The sequence below is a fragment of the Anolis carolinensis genome, chromosome 1, assembly GCF_035594765.1.
Source record: "Anolis carolinensis isolate JA03-04 chromosome 1, rAnoCar3.1.pri, whole genome shotgun sequence".
Lineage (NCBI taxonomy): Eukaryota > Metazoa > Chordata > Lepidosauria > Squamata > Dactyloidae > Anolis > Anolis carolinensis.
Window position 1 is genome coordinate 33269203 of NC_085841.1, and position 18463 is coordinate 33287665.

General features: G+C 39.6%; 1 protein-coding gene and 1 long non-coding RNA gene across 3 annotated transcripts in view; one reads left to right on the forward strand and one right to left on the reverse strand.

Moving 5' to 3' along the window:
• The window catches only part of ush2a (usherin), a 617513-nt gene that overhangs the window by 193479 nt on the left and 405571 nt on the right, over nucleotides 1-18463 (reverse strand). The window contains exons 45-48 of the mRNA XM_003216022.4: nucleotides 16071-16234; nucleotides 10173-10382; nucleotides 8615-8817; nucleotides 3939-4051 (exon numbers count right to left, since the gene is read on the reverse strand). Coding sequence (XP_003216070.2) covers nucleotides 3939-4051; nucleotides 8615-8817; nucleotides 10173-10382; nucleotides 16071-16234 — 690 coding nt within the window. The remainder of the gene's footprint in view (nucleotides 1-3938; nucleotides 4052-8614; nucleotides 8818-10172; nucleotides 10383-16070; nucleotides 16235-18463) is intronic.
• The window catches only part of LOC134296645 (uncharacterized), a 92452-nt gene that overhangs the window by 66507 nt on the left and 7482 nt on the right, over nucleotides 1-18463 (forward strand). The window lies entirely within an intron of this gene.

Below are 18463 nucleotides of genomic sequence, written 5' to 3' on the forward strand. Positions count from 1 at the left end.
ATCTCGCCTCTAGGGCTCTCCATGGATCCAGCCAAGGTTTCAGCAGTATTGGAATGGCGGGCGCCAACTAACAAGAAGGAGGTGCAGCGATTCTTGGGGTTCGCGAACTATTACCGTAAGTTCATTCCAGATTTTGCCCGCTGGTCTGACCCAATCACTAGCTGCATCCGTGGAAAACAGCCCTTCCGCTGGACTGATCAAGCAGAGAAAGGGTTCCAGCAACTAAAGAAATTATTCACATCCCAGCCAATCCTTCAGCATCCAGATCCTGAAACCCTTTTTGTGGTGCAAGCGGACGCCTCTGATGTGGCAATTGGGGCTGTGCTCCTACAACCGGTGGGAGATCACCTTCATCCTTGTGCCTATTATTCTCGTCAACTAACCGCACCAGAGAGGAACTATACCATTTGGGAAAAAGAACTATTAGCCATAAAGGCAGCTTTTGAAACTTGGAGACATTGGCTAGAAGGGGCCAAATTTCCCATTGAAGTCCACACTGATCATCGGAATCTAGAACATCTAAGAACTGCCCGCAAGCTAAATCAGAGGCAGCAACGTTGGGCTTTATTCTTTGAACGTTTCAACTTCCAGATTCATTATGTGACCCCAGCCCAAACCAAGCAAGCAGACGCCCTGTCACGTAAACCGGAATACGCTGCAGGACGCAAGGAGACCTTTGAATCCCAACTACTACAACCCGAGAACTTTGCCACGCTCACAGTGGGGAACACCAAATCCACTCCCATTGATTCAACTCCCTCTACTCCAGGGCCCATCTGTGCTCAAGAAATCAGGGCTAGTCAGCAAGCAGATGCCTGGGCGCAGGACCAACTTCGTCAAGGTCTGCATTTTCCCTTTTCGCTTAAAGATGGACTGCTTTGCTATAGAAATCATGTTTATATCCCACCCGGACCGGGCAGGGAAAAAGCACTTCGTCTGTGTCATGACTGCAAACCAGCAGGGCATTTCGGACTATTTAAAACCATGCATTTGATCCTAAGAGATTTCTGGTGGCCCAAGATCCGCAAGGATGTGGAAAAATATGTTAACACCTGCCCAGTATGCCAGCGCTCCAAGATAAGAAGGGAGAAGCCCTCAGGGCTTCTACACCCCCTTCCTAACCCATCTCGCCCATGGGAAATAATTTCTGCGGATTTTATCACTGACTTACCACCTTCCTGTGGATTCACCACGATCCTAGTGGTGGTGGACCTTTTCACCAAGTTAGCCCATTTCATTCCCTGTGAAGGTCTTCCCACGGCCAAAGAGACTGCAGATTTATTCCTCCAACATGTTTTCAGACTACATGGATTGCCCAAGAGTTTGGTCACAGACCGTGGATCCCAATTCACCTCTCGTTTCTGGAAGGCACTACAAAAACTATTGGGCATAGACTCTCGTTTATCTTCAGCTCATCATCCCCAAACGGATGGGCAAACGGAGCGCACCAATGCCACTTTGGAACAGTACCTTCGCTGTTATGTAAACTACCAACAGGACAATTGGGCTTCTCTGTTACCACTGTCGGAATTTGCCTACAACAATGGAGTCCAGGCTTCTACAAAAGAAACGCCGTTCTTTGCAAACTACGGCTTCCATCCACGTTTCTTTCCCCCTGTCATTGAAACTTCAGAAGTTCCCGCAGCAGAAGATTGGCTGCAGGAACTCACAGCGGTGCAACAACTTTTGCTCCAGCAACTGGAACAAGCCAAGGAGGACTATAAACGTCACGCGGACAAACATCGCCAGCCGGGCCCCGAAATCAAGGTAGGAGATCGGGTTTTTCTGTCCACTCGCTTTTTGCCCTCCCATCGCCCTTGCCGGAAGTTAGATGCCCGTTTCATTGGCCCCTATCCAGTGGTGGCGCAACTTAACCCCGTGACTTTCAAACTCCAACTTCCGCGCTCAATGCGCATTCACCCAGTGTTTCACCGCTCCCTGCTCCTTCCGGCGGATGGTGTGCGGCCAGATGTAGACCGGCCGGCCCCCGTCCCTATTTTGGTGGATGGGGAGGACGAGTTCGAGGTTCAGGACATTTTGGATTCTCGCTTTCACCGCCGCCGCCTGCAATATCTCATTGACTGGGTGGGTTTTGGCCCTGAGGAACGCTCTTGGGAAGACGCTTCCACAGTTCACGCTCCTGATCTAACCCGTCGCTTCCATCAGACCTATCCCGCCAAGCCACGACCTCGCGCCTCGGGGAGAGAGTCCCAGTTTGGGAGGGGGCTTGAGGAGGGGGATAGTGTGATGACCCATGGGCCTTGTAGTCCTGCTCATGACATTGTGATGCCTGATGAAGAAGAAAACTTGGGTTTTTTACCTTCCCAGTCAGAACTGGATTCTTCCCAGACAGATTCTTCCCAGCCAGATCTGGGAACCTTGCACCTGCAAGAGGATTATGTTCCAGAAGTATGTCAAACAAATACTGAGGCTACATCTCCAGTGTTTTCTCGCCATGAGTTTTGTAAACAACAGAGAGGTTTGGAAGCAGCCTCGCGCAGGAGTGCGAGAATAATTGCTAAGAATTTGCCAATTAAGCCTGCTTTCCATGAGAATCTTTAAGGAGTCAAACATCTGGTCTCAGAGATTAGCTTTCGTTTCTGGTTCCCAGAGAACTGCTCTCGGCGGGAAAGTTAGACTCTATATAGGTGTTTTACCCGCGGAGTAACTTTGCGGAGTCAATTCGTCAGCCTCCGGAGCGAGTTGTGTCTGGACAGCGCGCTCCGTTTCAAGCCTCGTTCCTGCTCAAGCCTTGTCCTTGTTTCCTGCCTTCGCTCCTGCTTCCCAGCCTTTGTTTACCTACGGACCTTGCCTTGTTTCCCAGGACTAAACCTTGCCTTGTTTCACGGATTTTACCAAGTTATTCCACGGACCTTGTTCTTGTTCCTCGTTACCTTGTTCTTGTTCCTCGTTACCTTGTTCTTGTTCCTCGTTACCTTGTTCTTGTTCCTCGTTACCTTGTTCCACGATTCAAGCCTTGTTTCAAGTATCAAGTTATTTCCTAGCCTTGCTCAAGTTCATGGACTAAAGGACCTTGTCATCTCCCCTCACTTTGCCTGGCAAAGTGAGTGTTTCGGTTATTGGATTACAACTTTGGACCTTAATATTTCATATTGGACATTGTTTCTTTGGACTAATTTTGACCTTTCCTGAAAGGTCTGCTTCTGGACTAACTTTTACATTTGCTTTTACTAACTTTATATATTTCCTTAATAAAGATATTAGATAGAATCTGGCCTCTGCGTATGGTTATTGGTGCTCTGTAGCCTGGGTCGTGACACTGGAGATGAATGGACAAATTTGGTGGGTTTGCTTTCTCCATAGCTGAGTTATTTTATAATCGGGTGAAATATGAATAAAGTTGCTAATTTTGCCACATTCCTTTAAAGCACAACCTGAAATGAAAATTTCACCCCATCTAATCTATGCTTTAGTGATAGAACACATTTTTCTACTGCTGGAATGTCAGTCTCTTGACATTTTTTCCTTTGGGCTATAAAGAACCTTGGGATTCCTCAAGAGACACTTCCAGACTGATTATGTCATACTGAGACCCTTTTACATGACACAATTATAGCAACTTGATTCCAGCTTTAACTGACATGGTTGCATCCTGTGGAATTCTGTGGTTTGCAGTTTGGTGAAGCAGCAGAGCTCTCCAGAAGAGATTTCTAAATATTTCTTTCTAAATGGCAGTTCTCAAGATTCAACAGGATGGATTCATAGCAGATAAAATTTATCCATAGCATATTAATTGTGAAATACAAATGAGACTAGGCAGAACAATATTCTAATTTAGTAAAGGAGGTTTTTCAAATGATGGATGGATGGATTGACAGATAGACAGACAGACAGATATACACAAACACACACAGGTATTGTTCATTTCTTTGATCATTCTGAGCTCCTGCTTTAAGGCAAAATGGAAGATTCAATACCTTGGACCAATAACATGAATCTGTGGTGCTGATAGCTCTTTTGGTTCATCTTCCACAGTTGTAATTTGCGTTCCATTACTTATCACACAGGCATATACTGTGCACACTTCAACCTACAATAGGAAGAAAAACAGTTTTATAACTGATGCTAAAGTAAGACTCCCGTTGAGTTCAAAGTTCAGTATGATGACAGGAGTTTCCATCATACTGATGATGACAGGAGCTTCCATCATATTGTAGATAAATACTGTTATACCTTCCAGCCTGACATTATTTGCTGTAGGAACTCTTATTTACCATGCTGTGGACAATCTGGATAAGCATGATAATCCAGGTTTGTGCACTACAACCTAATGTTACAAGGCATCTACTTTTTTCACAGTTAACTAGCCTGGGATGCATCTGACACAGAAAGGAATAGGCTAGAAATTAGATTGCTCCTCTTCTGGTAATAGTATGGACCCTTGATATGGCTATCTTACGGGTTTTGAGTCAAGACATCAGATACCTTATTCTGTTTTAGAAAAGCTATCTGAGCAAACTATAAAATCTGATCTGGCCTAATATCTCCTTATCTATTACATAGAGTTATGTTGAGCATAAAATGATATAACCAGGGCAGGAAACTTGCAGGTCATGGGTTACCTATGGCTTTTGGAGGGTCCCATGTAGGTTTTGCTCCACCTCTGACTGTTTAAAAGGCCAGCCAAAGTCCTACATATTTGGGGGGGGATGTAGCTTAAGCGACAAATATTGTTCCCAGCCTTTCCATCCCAAAACAACCCCTCCCATAACTGGCTAAAAATGACTAAACGTGGCTTGCAGTAAACCTGATCATCATTTCTAGTTACTACTGAGCGAGTCCCTTTGTGGAGAGGGGGCGGGATATAGATAAAGTTTATTCATTTATTTGTGGTGATGTGGCTGACTGGGAGAAAGAATTACTGTCACTTTCTAATTATTTTGTGTTCTCAACCACTGAGATACACCAATGCATCTCAGTGCAATTATTTAGCCAAGTTATCTCAGGGTTAAATCAAACAAGGCAGAGGATTAATCAGGATAACTAACATTCAACACCTAGGTAAATCCAATTTATTCAATAGCTCTATTTGCAACTAACAATAAAATTAAGACCTAAAAGTGTCAGTCTTTATGGTATCATAGAATTATTTGTCCTCCATGTCCTGCTAACATTATTCTCACTAATCCTAAGCACACCTGGCATGATCCAAATCATAGAATTATAGAATAAGAAGAGTCCACAAGGGCTAGCCAGTCCAAACCCCTGCTATGCAGGAACACACAATAAAAGCATTCCTGATCCAACCTCTGTACAGACAAGGAGACTCCACCACAGTCCATGGCAGCATATTCCACTGTTGAACAGCTCTTACAGTAAGGGGGTTTTCCCTACTTCTGGAACATGGCCATACATCCCGGAAAACATACAACAACCCCGGTTTCCCTATTGTTAGGTGGGATCTCTTTTCCTGCAATTTGAGTTCATTGTTCCATATCCTAATCTCTGCAGATGCAGAAAACAACTGACACCCCCTTTCTCAGTGTCCATCCTTTCAAATATTTAAACATTGCTATCCTGTTCTCTCTCAACCTTCCCTTTTTCAAGCTGGCTAAACTGCTCCTTATTTTGCTTGGCTTCTAAATGTTTTCTCATTTTTGTCATCCTCCTTGGACAACTTCCAGCTTATCAACATCCTCTTGAAGTGTGGCACCAAGAACTAGACAACGTATTCCAGATGAGGTCTAACCAAAGCAGAATAGAGTGGCACTGTTACTTCCCTTGATCTAGACACTATGTGGCCTAATAAGACTCCTTTCACATATATAGTTTTCAAGCCACACATCCTATATCTGTGAATTTATTTTTTTCTGCCTAAGTGTAGTACCTACCTAACATTTCTCCCTGATAAAATTCATTTTTTTAAGTTTTGGTGCAGCTATCTAATCTGTTAAGGTCATTTTGGAGTCCGATTCAGTGGTATTTGGTGCCTTCTACAAATCTGATAAGCATTACCTCTATTGCGTCATCCAAGTTATTGACAAAAATGTTGAATATCATTGGACAGAACCAAGACAAAACCCTATGGCACCCCAGTGGTCACTTTTCTCACAGATGAAGGGGAGCAAATTAACCAGTTCGGCAAATTAACCAGTTCTCAATTCACCTAAGACTAGCATTGTCTGGCCCACGTTTTATTTGCTTCTTTGTAAGAATGTCATGGGTGATGTTTTGACCCAGAATGCAAAAAGGGGCTTTTAAAAGTTTCCACTGATGCAAAATGAAACTTTTAAAATATGTTCATAGTGTGTATTTTTAATACAAAAGGTTGAAACATTGGGAAAGGTTTCACATCTTGTATGGTAACCATTTTTTAAAGGTTTTCTAACAGTATTAAAGTGAGGGCAAGGCACCACTTATTTCTATTCTAATAAAAGGTTTAACTGGCAGACTGGATGGGAACTTCTCATGAACAGTATTGAGGGTCCTTTCACACTACACAACTATAGCATCATTACTCCACTTTAACTGCCATGGCTACATCCAATGGAATCTTGTAGTTTTGAGAGGCACTACAGGTCTTTGGCTTAGAATTCTCAATAGCCCTTCCTAAACTACAAATTCTGTAGTATGAAAAGTCCTGGTTTGTTGCCCAAAGCTCTATCATCACAACTGTCATCCATCAGGGATTGTTGTTTACAAGTTTGGAGGATTACATGCCCATCAAAGTTAGATGGCTTACATTCTGAGTATATGCAATATGGAAAAGCCCATAAAGGACGTATTTCAAATGAAGGTACACATTAGCTCACATTTCTGAATCTACCAGCCCTATTTAACTTCCTTAAAAGAAAAAAAAACAAATAATTAACTGTCACACTAATGTATTAATGTTTGATGAACTTTAAAGATGAGAGACAAAATACAACTCCCTGAGTTCTTAGGAGAACTTTAAATAGCTTCCAAGGAAGACAAATAATGTCACCTTTGCATTAGCAGAGTATAAATTGACAGCTGCCTGCAACTGATGACAAAAGGCAAGGTGAACACAAATCTAGATATCTTTTAGCAAGTAGAGGATGTAGCATGAACAGACAGAATTTATTTTTAAAAAACAATTAAACCTTTTGATATTACCTTGTAACTGAGTGCCACGATCTTGCTGCTAATACCGAAATAGGAGAAGCTGAAGAACAAACTGATAAATATTGCAGGACACATAACGTGCCTACGGTAAATTAATATGAATGCCCCCAAAGTGAGAAAGTGCTCAGAATGTGCATTACTGCTGAAGGAAGACAAATGTGTTTCTATGTAGGAACAGGAAAGTCACACATGTATTCATGGGGGTTGGTGGATCGCTGCAGCAGAGGGGTTGGAACATAGAAATCTGTTATGGTGTGCCTCTGGGTGACGTTTATTTATGGCACATTGCAACTGGATGCAAATTTTAGGACAAAGTATACATGATTACTGTTTCAACCTCTCCATGCATAATTCAAACTAAGACAAGTCAGTGAGACAAATAAAATGGAGAAAATTGGAATTAACGCATCCTATTATTCTACAAATAAATATAATTGAATTATGGGAAAAATACTTATATATTTTTTGATGAGCACAAAATCTGAGAATTGGATATAGGTTTTGGGGAAAGTCTAAAAGGAAGGAAAAATAGAAGGGGCATGAGGAAAATGAAAGGTTTTAAATATTAATAGTATTTTTAAAAGACCAGGATTCTCTTGGCTGAAATCAGTCTATTCCACAAAGGGGAGGGAGGAGGAAAAAGATGATAAAAGGCTAACGAATGCAATATCATTATTTCTCTGGGTTGATGTATTATGCATGCCTGATGTTTCTAAAACAATTGCAATTTTGGTTTAATGAGAAGGAGTAGGATCTTTGTGTCTCTGTAATATATACTGTAAGTTAGCATCACAGGATCAGAAGAAATGTGGTTTTGATGTCCTTAAAAGAGAATATAGGAATGCATAGTGCAGCCCAAAAATAAACATTGCTTGTGGGCTTCCTTCATTTGTACACACAAAGATTTAAAAATATTAAGCTCTTTTTATCTCTATCTATACAGAATTTTCAGTTCATCTGTAAAATTAAAGATGATGAATACATCAGACCATTTCTGGTCCATGTAAATATTCTTCCATGTATGTGTCTCCATTTCATTTCCACATTAACTTGTCATTTCTTTTTGGTCTGCCCAAACCTCTGTCTTAAATACATATTTAAAATAGTTTCTCAGAAAACAAACACATAGAAATAAATGTGTTAGAAATGCAATTAAAACATATCCTGATTTTTAAAAAATCTTTTTAAAGCCGAGAACTGCATCACAGAGTTGTTAAACCTGCAGGATGTTTTTGTTGTGATTGACACTTTACTCCATTAGAAGCAGATTGGTTTATTTTGCTCAAAATATTGAGCTTTACAAGCATCCTATTCAACACAATCATCTAATTCTACCAACAAATACTTGGACACATATAAATATTGCATTTGAATGCTTCTATATATATTAAACTTCCTTGAAATATGAAAAGAGTAATACACACAGAGACATAAACTCACAGGCAAGAGCATATTTATTATATTCCCATGTTAGCCTGTACATAGTGAGAAAAAATGTTGTTCTAACCTGTATATCATAAATAGTGAATGGAGACAAATCTCCTAAAAGAAAAGACCCAGGTGTCTTCATTCCAGTCTCGTATCGCTTATTATTTACATAGACAGAATATTCTGTGACAACACCGTTTGGGTTTGAAGGCGACGTCCAGATGACACGTACAGCTGTACTGTTGATGATGACAACCTCTGGAGGGAACATGCCCTCCGGCTCTAGAAACAAAGGAAGAAACTGAATAAACTCCAGCTGTCTCTGTAAAAGCACTTGTTTAACCAAATGAAGATGAGAATTTGAGTTTAGTAAAGGGTCTGCTGCTTATTTGCTAGCCTCTTATGAAGTTATCACTGTCTGTATTCCTCCGTAAATTGGCTTATTATATTCTCAGTTAGAAACAGTGGGAGGTGGTGGTAAAGCATTTCGTACCCCCAACATTGCTTCCATCTTTCATACAACTGTGACTGGGGGAAATGCAATGATAAATTACCCACCCATACAGTGTGGCCCCCATCTGTGATTATATGGTATGGCCTCATCATTCTACCTCCTGCTTTAAACCTCTCCCCCCCCCCCCCCCAATTACAATTTTGTTTCTAATGCAAAAACTAGAACGCCTTTGGTGGTGAAATGTGACATATCCCTAGCCTGTCACTTGAGCAATGGGAAGCAATGAGCAGTACTATTATTATGTAAATGGATTTGAACGTTGATTACTGTAGATAATGACAACGCTGTACATTTATTTATTTATTAAAAATCTTCCTTGGCGTTAAATTACACAAATTATTTAAGCTTGTCAGAAAGGACTATGGGAAGAACCTATTTTTGCCTGGTAAGTTCATCTTAACCAGTTGAAAAATGGCACTGGCAGCCAGCTCTATTTTATAAACAAAAGGGGGCTGACCTTTGGCATTGCAAAAAAAATGCAATTCCCACTTAAAGTGCTTTGCTAATGACCTGGAACACTTGCTTCTGAGGTAATGATATTATAATGTTTATAATGAGACTTTATAAAGCCAAAAAGATTAGAAAGGCCATTCCAAACACATTTCAGATTCACAAGTTGCTTTCCTTCCCCCCTCTCCCTCCCTCCCTCTGGCTTGCTAACTGACTTGGAAATGAGTCATAGGGAAATTCTATCTAGGTTGGATTGACATACTACATTTTTGGTGACTCAGGAATGGCCGGAAAGTTGACTGTCATGTCAAAAGCATGATGGTTCATAAAGCAAATTTCTCCACCCATTAACCCTCCCTTCCATATTAATTGCTTTTTAAAAATCCCTCTATTAATTGATATAAACTCAGCTCCAAACAGAGTATGCAGATAGTAGTAAACAAGCCAGGGCAACCCACAAAGTGGGTTAATATCCGCTATTAGAGCTTTGTGTTGCTGTCTCAGTGGGACCTTTTGATGATAACCAGCACTTAAGTGTTTCAACGTTTCAGTCCCCCTTTCCCTTTTATACCGGAAATTTCATAATGGAAGGAAGACTGATCTCAACCTTAACAGAAATCAATCCATCTCATTCTCAGATGTTAAGCCAGATTGCATCCAGAACTAAACCTACCTCCATCTAGTGTAGTCACATGCACTGCCTCACTTGTGATGCTGTGAACTCCATTGAAAATGTGAAGCAAAATCTGATACTCTGTATTAGGATGCAAGTCATCAATGACAGCATGGTTTACACCAGCAGGGATTTTCATGGAGTTGTCATGAGCAGAGTCATTCCAGGAGAGGATGTAATATTCAATACCTCCTTGTAAATCTTGCTGAGCTACAAAAATTAATTAACTGTTGAGAAAAGAAGCACTGAAAACAAAAGGGAAAAATAATACTGTTCAAAAGCTTCTGGCATTAGGTTGATGATTCCTTGCAAGCTGTATTAGTAATATGCCATGTTCTTTCTGCAACATTCTGTGCGCAGAGGGATGAGATCCAAGGTCATGACATGGCTTCACAAAGGGGAGAGGAATTGGGGAGTAATCTCCTAGGGAGGAGGCTACTTTGTTAAACTTGCACCAATAGAAGGAGGAACTACGATAGTTTCTCTATTATTATTTCTCCCAGAAACTTTAAAAATCTAAAAGATCATAGATAGAGGCAAGGAAATGTGTTTGCTGCTGCACACTTTCTGTCTCAGAGGTGGGAACATGCATGGGCTGACTCCCTTTTATGTCTCCTTATGACACCTTTGATCTCACCAAAAAAACTCTCCAAAATTCAGGTGAAAAATCATTCAAATCTAACCTCGCAAAACAGTTTTGAAATATGCCTCCATGTTTTCTCCCTCTGTTTGCCCGTTATCAATCGGTCTGGTTGCCATAATCTTGGTTTTCTTGATGTTTAACTGCAACCCAGCTTTTGCACTTTGTTCTTTCACCCTGGTGATAAGGCTCCTCAGCTCCTCCTCACTTTCAGCCATCAGAGTGGTATCATCTGTATATCTAAGGTTATTAATGTTTCTTCCAGCAGTTTTAACTCTGGCCTTGGATTCGTCAAGCCCCGCATGTCACATGATGTGTTTTAGAGTATGGTGGAGGCTCCTTCTTTGGAGGCTTTTAAGCAGAGGCTGGATGGCCATCTGTCGGGGGTGCTTTGAATGCGATTTCCTGCTTCTTGGCAGGGGGTTGGACTGGATGGCCCATGAGGTCTCTTCCAACTCTACTATTCTATGATTCTAAGTTGAATAGGTAGGATGAAAGTATACAGCCCTGCCGTACTCCTTTCCCAATCTTGAACCAGTCTGTTGTTCTGTGGTCTGTTCTTACTATGGCTACTTGGTCTTTATACAGATTTCTTAGGAGACAGACAAGGTGACTTGGTATCCCCATAACACCAAGAACTTGCCACAATTTATTATGGTCCACACAGTCGAAGGCTTTAGAATAGTCAATAAAGCAGAAATAGATGTTTTTCTGAAACTACCTACCTTCCTCCATTATCCAGCGGATATTGGCAATTTGGTCTCTTGTTCCTCTGCCTTTTCTAAACCCAGCTTGTACATCTGGCAATTCTCGCTCCATGTATTTCTGGAGTCTGCTTTGTAGGATCTTGAGCATTACCTTACTGGCATGTGAAATAAGTGCCACTGTACAAAAGTTTGAGCATTCTTTGGCATTTCCTTTTTTTGGTATGGGGATATAAATTGATAAATTGATGGCCATGCTTGTGTTTTCCATATTTGCTGGCATATGGCATGCATCACCTTGACAGCATCGTCTTTCAAGATTTTAAACAACTCAGCTGGGATCCCGTCGTCTCCTGCTGCCTTGATATTAGCAATGCCCATTCAACCTCACTCCTCAAGATAATAATAATAATAATAATAATAATAATAATAATAATAATGATATATTATTATTATTATTATTATTATTATTATTATTATTATTATTTGCTGCAGCAAAGAAGGTGAGTGCTATTTTAACCTCCATTAATAGACATATAATTTCCAAGTTAAGGAAAGCAATAGTCCTACTGTATTGTGAGCTGGTCAGGTCTTGTCTTCAGTTTAGTTCTTAGCATCTCATTTTAAGAAGGATGTAAATCAATTGGAGCAGGTTTGGATAAGTGTAATAAGGGTGATAAGAGTTATGGAGAACAAAACATATGAGGAGAGGTGGAAGCAGCTGGGCATGCTCAACTTGGCATATGGTGCTTCCAGATAGCACAAAAATCCAGGTACCCACACAGACTTGTCAGTTTCAGATTTGGGTCACCCGCCATCCTCACAGGCTTCCTCTGTATCTGAACAAGATGGTGGGTGGATGGGGGACATCTGATGGAAGGTGTTTTCAAAAAATAAAAATCACTCCATTATGTACTATTAGACTATATGTGCACATGCGAATAGAAATATAAGCAGATTTGCATATGTGCATATGAGGTTCAGTGAACAACTGAGGAATTTTTAAAAAACACTTCTCTCTTTCCCCAAGTGTTTATTCAAACTCTGTTTAATATTATAAAGTTTAAAATAAAGAGTTTCGTAGAGTTCCTTTAAAGCAGCTGTGTGTCCATTTCACAGCCCAATCAGCTGATCAGCTGTTTAAGGCTTTTAAAAAGAGGAAGTGTGCTGCAGCAGTATCCACGGGGGAGGGAAGGAAATCACATATTTTCCTTGAGTGCAGGGATATACAGTGATGGGAATATGCACATTTTCTGGCCAGAATTGGGATAAAACTTGTATTTATCCAGCACGTATTTATTGCTATCATCATGTTGCTACTCCCCTTTAACCCAATAACTTCTGTGTTTTCAGTGCTGTGTAGATGGGCCCATAGAGAAAAGTGCCATGACTGCACTCTTTAAACACCTCAAGGACTGCCACAGAGGAGGAGACAAGTTTATTCTCTGCTGCCACAGAGGGTATGATGAGGTCTAATGGTTTGAAGTTACAGAAGAATAGATTTTATTTGATTAGAAAGAATGTCTTGAAAGTAAGGGTTGGTACAGAAATGAAACCAATAGATCCTGGAGAGTTATTTCCTGGGAATGCTCTAGCTCAGTGGTTCTTAACCTGTGGTCCCCAGATGTTTTTGGCCTACAACTCCCAGCCAGTTTACCAGCTGTTGATATTTCTGGGAGTTGAAGGCCAAAAACATCTGGGGACCACAGGTTGAGAACCACTGCTCTAGCTGGAGATTCTGCATTGAACAAGGGGTTGGACATGATGGCCCATGTAGCCCCTTCCAACTCTCTGGTTCTACAACACTATGAGAGATGCAGTTTTCCTGCTCATACAAAAAGATTATATTTCATACAATAGTTATGCATGCAAAGGTTGCTCAGTACTCCTAGTTAAAATCCTGCAAGGGAAGGAAAGAAGGCCTGCTAATAAAATTCCATTCTTCTCACATGCCATACTTCAAGTTTGCAATAATATATCATCAAAAAAGGACTTTACATTTTTATCAATTGCTATATTGTGATTAGCACGATCTATACTTCACAATATTCAGTATTTTACTGTAGGTCCCAACAATAGCAAAGGCATGCAAGAAAGTTACTTTCAAACGGTCAAATTATTGTATATGCATGTGTGCATGTGGACATTATAGACTTATTACTAAATAGAAACATTTGGGAGAAGGTAGATTGCTTAGTCTGCCTCATGTAGTGTATTTCAGCAATGAAAGAAGAATAAACGAAGGTTTGCTCTAATGACCCTCACTTGATGTTTAACCTTTGCATTCATAAACAGATATCTAGGAAATTTCTGCAGTAAGAATGAAAATGAAGCCAGATTGCATTACCTCTATCTAGAAGGTCAGAGGTTCAGATTACTAAAGTAATGAAACTTCAGCAGCCTGCTTCAGATCTATTAGGTTTGTCAGTTTTTATAAGCATGCTTACTTCAGGCATCCAATTATAAAATAAGGAGCCTATATTTGCTGAGAGTCACTAGCAAGTGCTTACAGATAGATTTGCATGTACATATTGAAGAATTAACGCACTGCTTTGATGGACAGTTAATCTGGAATAAATTGATATGTTCCTTTTAAAATGGCATGGCACAATTTTTTATATTGACATGCACACAAAAAAACACAAGTTCCCTGCAAATAAAGGCGAGTTTGAAATAAAATACAGATTTTTTAAAAAAATGAATGATTATAAATTCCCATAGTTGAAACTGTGTGCCTCATTTTGGCTTGAATTTCATATATGCTAACATTATAGAATCTTAAAATGCATCCAGAACTGCAAATTGAGCATCCCTTATCACAAAGTACTCCAAACTTCTCAATTTGGGTGGCTGATATAGTGACATTTTTTGCTTTCAATATACACAAACTTTGCTTCATGTACAAAAATTATTAAAAACATTGCATGCAAAATTATCTTCTAGCTATGTATATAAGGTATACATGAAACAAATGAATTTTGTATTTAGTCCTAGGTCTCCTTCCCAAGATATTTTATTAGGTATATGCAAATATTTCAAAATCTGGAAAAAAATTTCCCAAATCTTGAATACCTCTGTTGCCAAGCATTTTAGATAGGGATGTTCAACTAGATGTCAAAGTCTTTGTTGTTTTCCATAATCTCTATCACTGCTCTTCTGTATTGTTCCTAGGCTCAGATCTCTTAATTTACAGGTTTTACCATATTTATACAAACTTTTGTATGAAAGCCATTCAGCATTTACCTTTTAAAACCGACCTGAAGGTGAATTTAGAATTTCGTTTCATTTTAGCCATTTATATTTAGCCAAGGGTAGCAGCACCAGGAGATGGTAATAACTGAAACGGTGTCTGATGCTTGCTATTTCATCTTTTCCTAAATGGCTAAGATGCCATTCTGTAGGATTGTGGGAAAGGAAGTGGTCACTATCAGAAATAAGCGACCACTGAAATATACTTTTGCTTCTATTCACACAAAAGTTTTTATTTATTGGCATGTAGGAAATTCAATGGTTTAACAAATATACAGTTTCCACAGCATTCGAGGAGAGACAAAAATGGCAGCTAACCAAACTGGCTCTCCATGGAAATGACATAATGTCACTGCTTTTAGAAATAACGGATAAGGAAGAGTTGTTAGCCCAAGTACAGAGTCATTTTTTTTAGTATATGCTAGAGTCCTTATATCTCATGGTGCATCTAAACTGTAGAATTAATCCATAATTTTAGCTGCTATGGCTCAATCTAGCTTGTGAGGAGATTAGAGAAGCCTTCCAGCTAACACATCCAGGTGTTCCCTGGGCAACGTCTCTGTAGATGGCCAATTCTCTCATACGAGAAGCCACTTGCAGTATGTTCTCAAGTCACTTCTTCAATAAAAACATTAAAAAAAACTTTACACAGTTCCAACCATTACCTCTGGATGAGGTGAATTTTCCATAATCAAAACATAATGAAAAATCGTACATGGAAATGCTATTCTTACCCATTCCTTGCTTGCAACATATGTTTTGTGATGAATTGTGAGTTATATAGAATGGAGCTCATTCTGACAGTCTTCCTTGCCTACGATCTGTACACATAGAATTTCTGAAGACACAGAGATCTGGGGCAAGGATAGTTAGCATGATCCCTGCTGTCTTCAACATTGTGTTTATACATTGAATCTGAAGTGTGACAAGCAACTAATTTCTTTCCAGCCATTGTTTCTATAATTTCAAAAGCACTTAGTTCTAAAATAAGACAAGCTAACGATTGCACGGCTCAGCTGAGCATGTAGATAATTAAAACTGATAATTCTAAGCTTGTTCGTACATGCATAGTCTGAACTTGATTAATGTAAAAACAAGCGATGACTTGTATTTCTGAATGGACCAATGTAGCTGTAACGGTGCAGACAGAAATTCCATATCATTTCACATGCAGAAGTTTTCACAGTCTACATAGTCAGATGTCAAATAATTAAGCACAGAACAATTGTTAGTGGTAAAGGGATATCAGAACCCATTTTTGGATATTCTGTGGGCAGGGGAAAATAGAATAACAAGGGAACTTACTTGGGGTTGTCCATTCCACTTCTATAGCAGTGTGGTTAAGAGGGTGTCCCATGATATTACTTGCCTTCTTCGGAAAACCGGCCAATGTCGTAGCCATTACATCATCACCTGATGTGTATCCAACATCATTATGCACTACAAGCTTATATTCATATGTAGTGTACCTAGATGGTATGGTTAATATCATTAAAAGAAACATTCGAATTTGGACATCCATAAGCATTTTTAGTTTTTTTGTAGCAAGTAGGGAAAAGTGGTTAGGTTTTTCAAACATTTTTATTCATATTCTTTCACAGCCAGGCAAGGAGTTACAGCTCTGATTGTAGTATCTGGCCAACATTATTATGGTGACAATTAAAAAAATAAAAGGAAATGCCATATAGAATTGTTATTGTTTTCCAAAATACCAAGGGATCATAGCTCAACTCAAGATGTAATAACAGAAATGGCAAGCTGACAGTGTTTGGCTATGAAGTTGATTCAATGGTGCTCTTTTCTCTTTGGGGAAACCCACTGATATGAAGTTCTCTACATTCTTAGAGCAGTATATTCTTAATTATTCAAGAGAAGATCATAGGCAACTTCTTAAACAATATGGCTAAAATAAAACTCAAAGTAGGGTGTACAATTTATGTTGAAAGAACAGCCCCCAAAATACGTATGTGGGTTTCAAGAGAGTTTTAAGAGAATATCATCATCTCAACTCTGGTGGTAGTTGTGTGGGATTTAAATATATATATATATATATACTAGCTGTGCCCGGCCACGCGTTGCTGTGGCGAAGTCTGGTGGTATGGGAAATAAAGTATTGAGGAATTGGTGGTAGTTAAGGTCAAGGGTAAAGGTTTTCCCCAGAGATTAAGTCCAGTCGTGTCTGACTCTGGAGGTTGGTGCTCATCTCTATTTCTAAGCCGAAGAGCCGGCATTGTCCGTAGACTCCTCCAAGGTCATGTGGGATGACTGCATGGAGCGGCGTTACCTTCCCGCGAGAGCAGTACCTATTGATGCACTCACATTTGCATGTTTTCGAACTTCTGGGTTGGCAGAAGCTGGGGCTAACAGTGGGGGCTCTCTCCGCTCCCCCAATTCAAACCTGTGGCCTTTCGGTCCAGAGGTTCAGCAGCTTTAACATGCTGCGCCATCAGGGGATATTATTTCCTAAAGGTTGTGAATATACAATATTTCTGATTGGTTTTTTTTTGTTTTTTGGAGGCAAGTATGAATGCTGCAATTAGGAAAAATGATTACGATGTAATGGCCTTGCAGCTTTAAAGCCTGGCTGTTTCCTCCCTGAGTGAATTTTTTGTTGGGAGGTGTTAGCTGGCCCTGATTGTTTCCTGTCTGGAATTCCCTTGTTTTCAGAGTGGTGTTGTTTGCGATATTTTATGTGCTTCTACTGTCTGTGGCCCTGAGAAAACAGGATTAGCCAGACTTTGATGATGGGAATACTTTGTTGGGAGGTGTTAGCTGGCCCTGATTGTTTGCTGTGTGGAATTCCCCTGTTTATTTACTGTCCTGGTTTTAGAGATTATATTGTTTTGCATTATTCTATCCCAGAAATTATTTCATATTAAAGAAGAATCTCACTTATCCAACATTCGCTTATACAATGTTCTGGATTATCCAACGCAGTCTGCCTTTTCATAATCAATGTTTTTGTAGTCAGTGTTTTAAATTCATTGTGATATTTTAGTGGTAAATTTGTAAATACAGTACAGTAGAGTCTCACTTATCCAACATAAACGGGCCGGCAGAACGTTGGATAAGCGAATATGTTGGATAATGAGGAATTAAGGATAACCCTATTAAACATCAAATTAAGTTATGATTTTACAAATTAAGCACCAAAACATCATGTTAGACAACAAATTTGTCAGAAAAAGTAGTTCAGTACACAGTAATGCTATATAGTAATTACTGTATTTATGAATTTAGCACCAAAATATCACGATATATTGAAAGCATTGACTACAAAAATGCGTTGGATAATCCAGAACGTTGGATAAGCGAGTGTTGGATAAGTGAGACTCTACTGTAAATACTACATAGCATTACTGCGCATGGAACTACTTTTTCTGTCAAATTTGTTGTATAATATGATGTTTTGGTGCTTAATTTGTATAACGATTACCTAATTTGATGTTTAATTGGCTTTTCCTGAATCCCTTCTTATTATCCAACATATTCACTTATCCTGCCGGCCTGTTTACGTTGGATAAGTGAGACTCTACTGTATATTGATAATCTTATATTATCTGCTTAGAACTGGATTATATGAGGCTCCTTCTTCACAGCTGTATAAAATGCACACTGAAGTGGATTATATGGCAGTGTGGAGTCAAGATAATCCAGTTCAAAGCAGATAATATAAGATTATAAATGGGTAATATAGC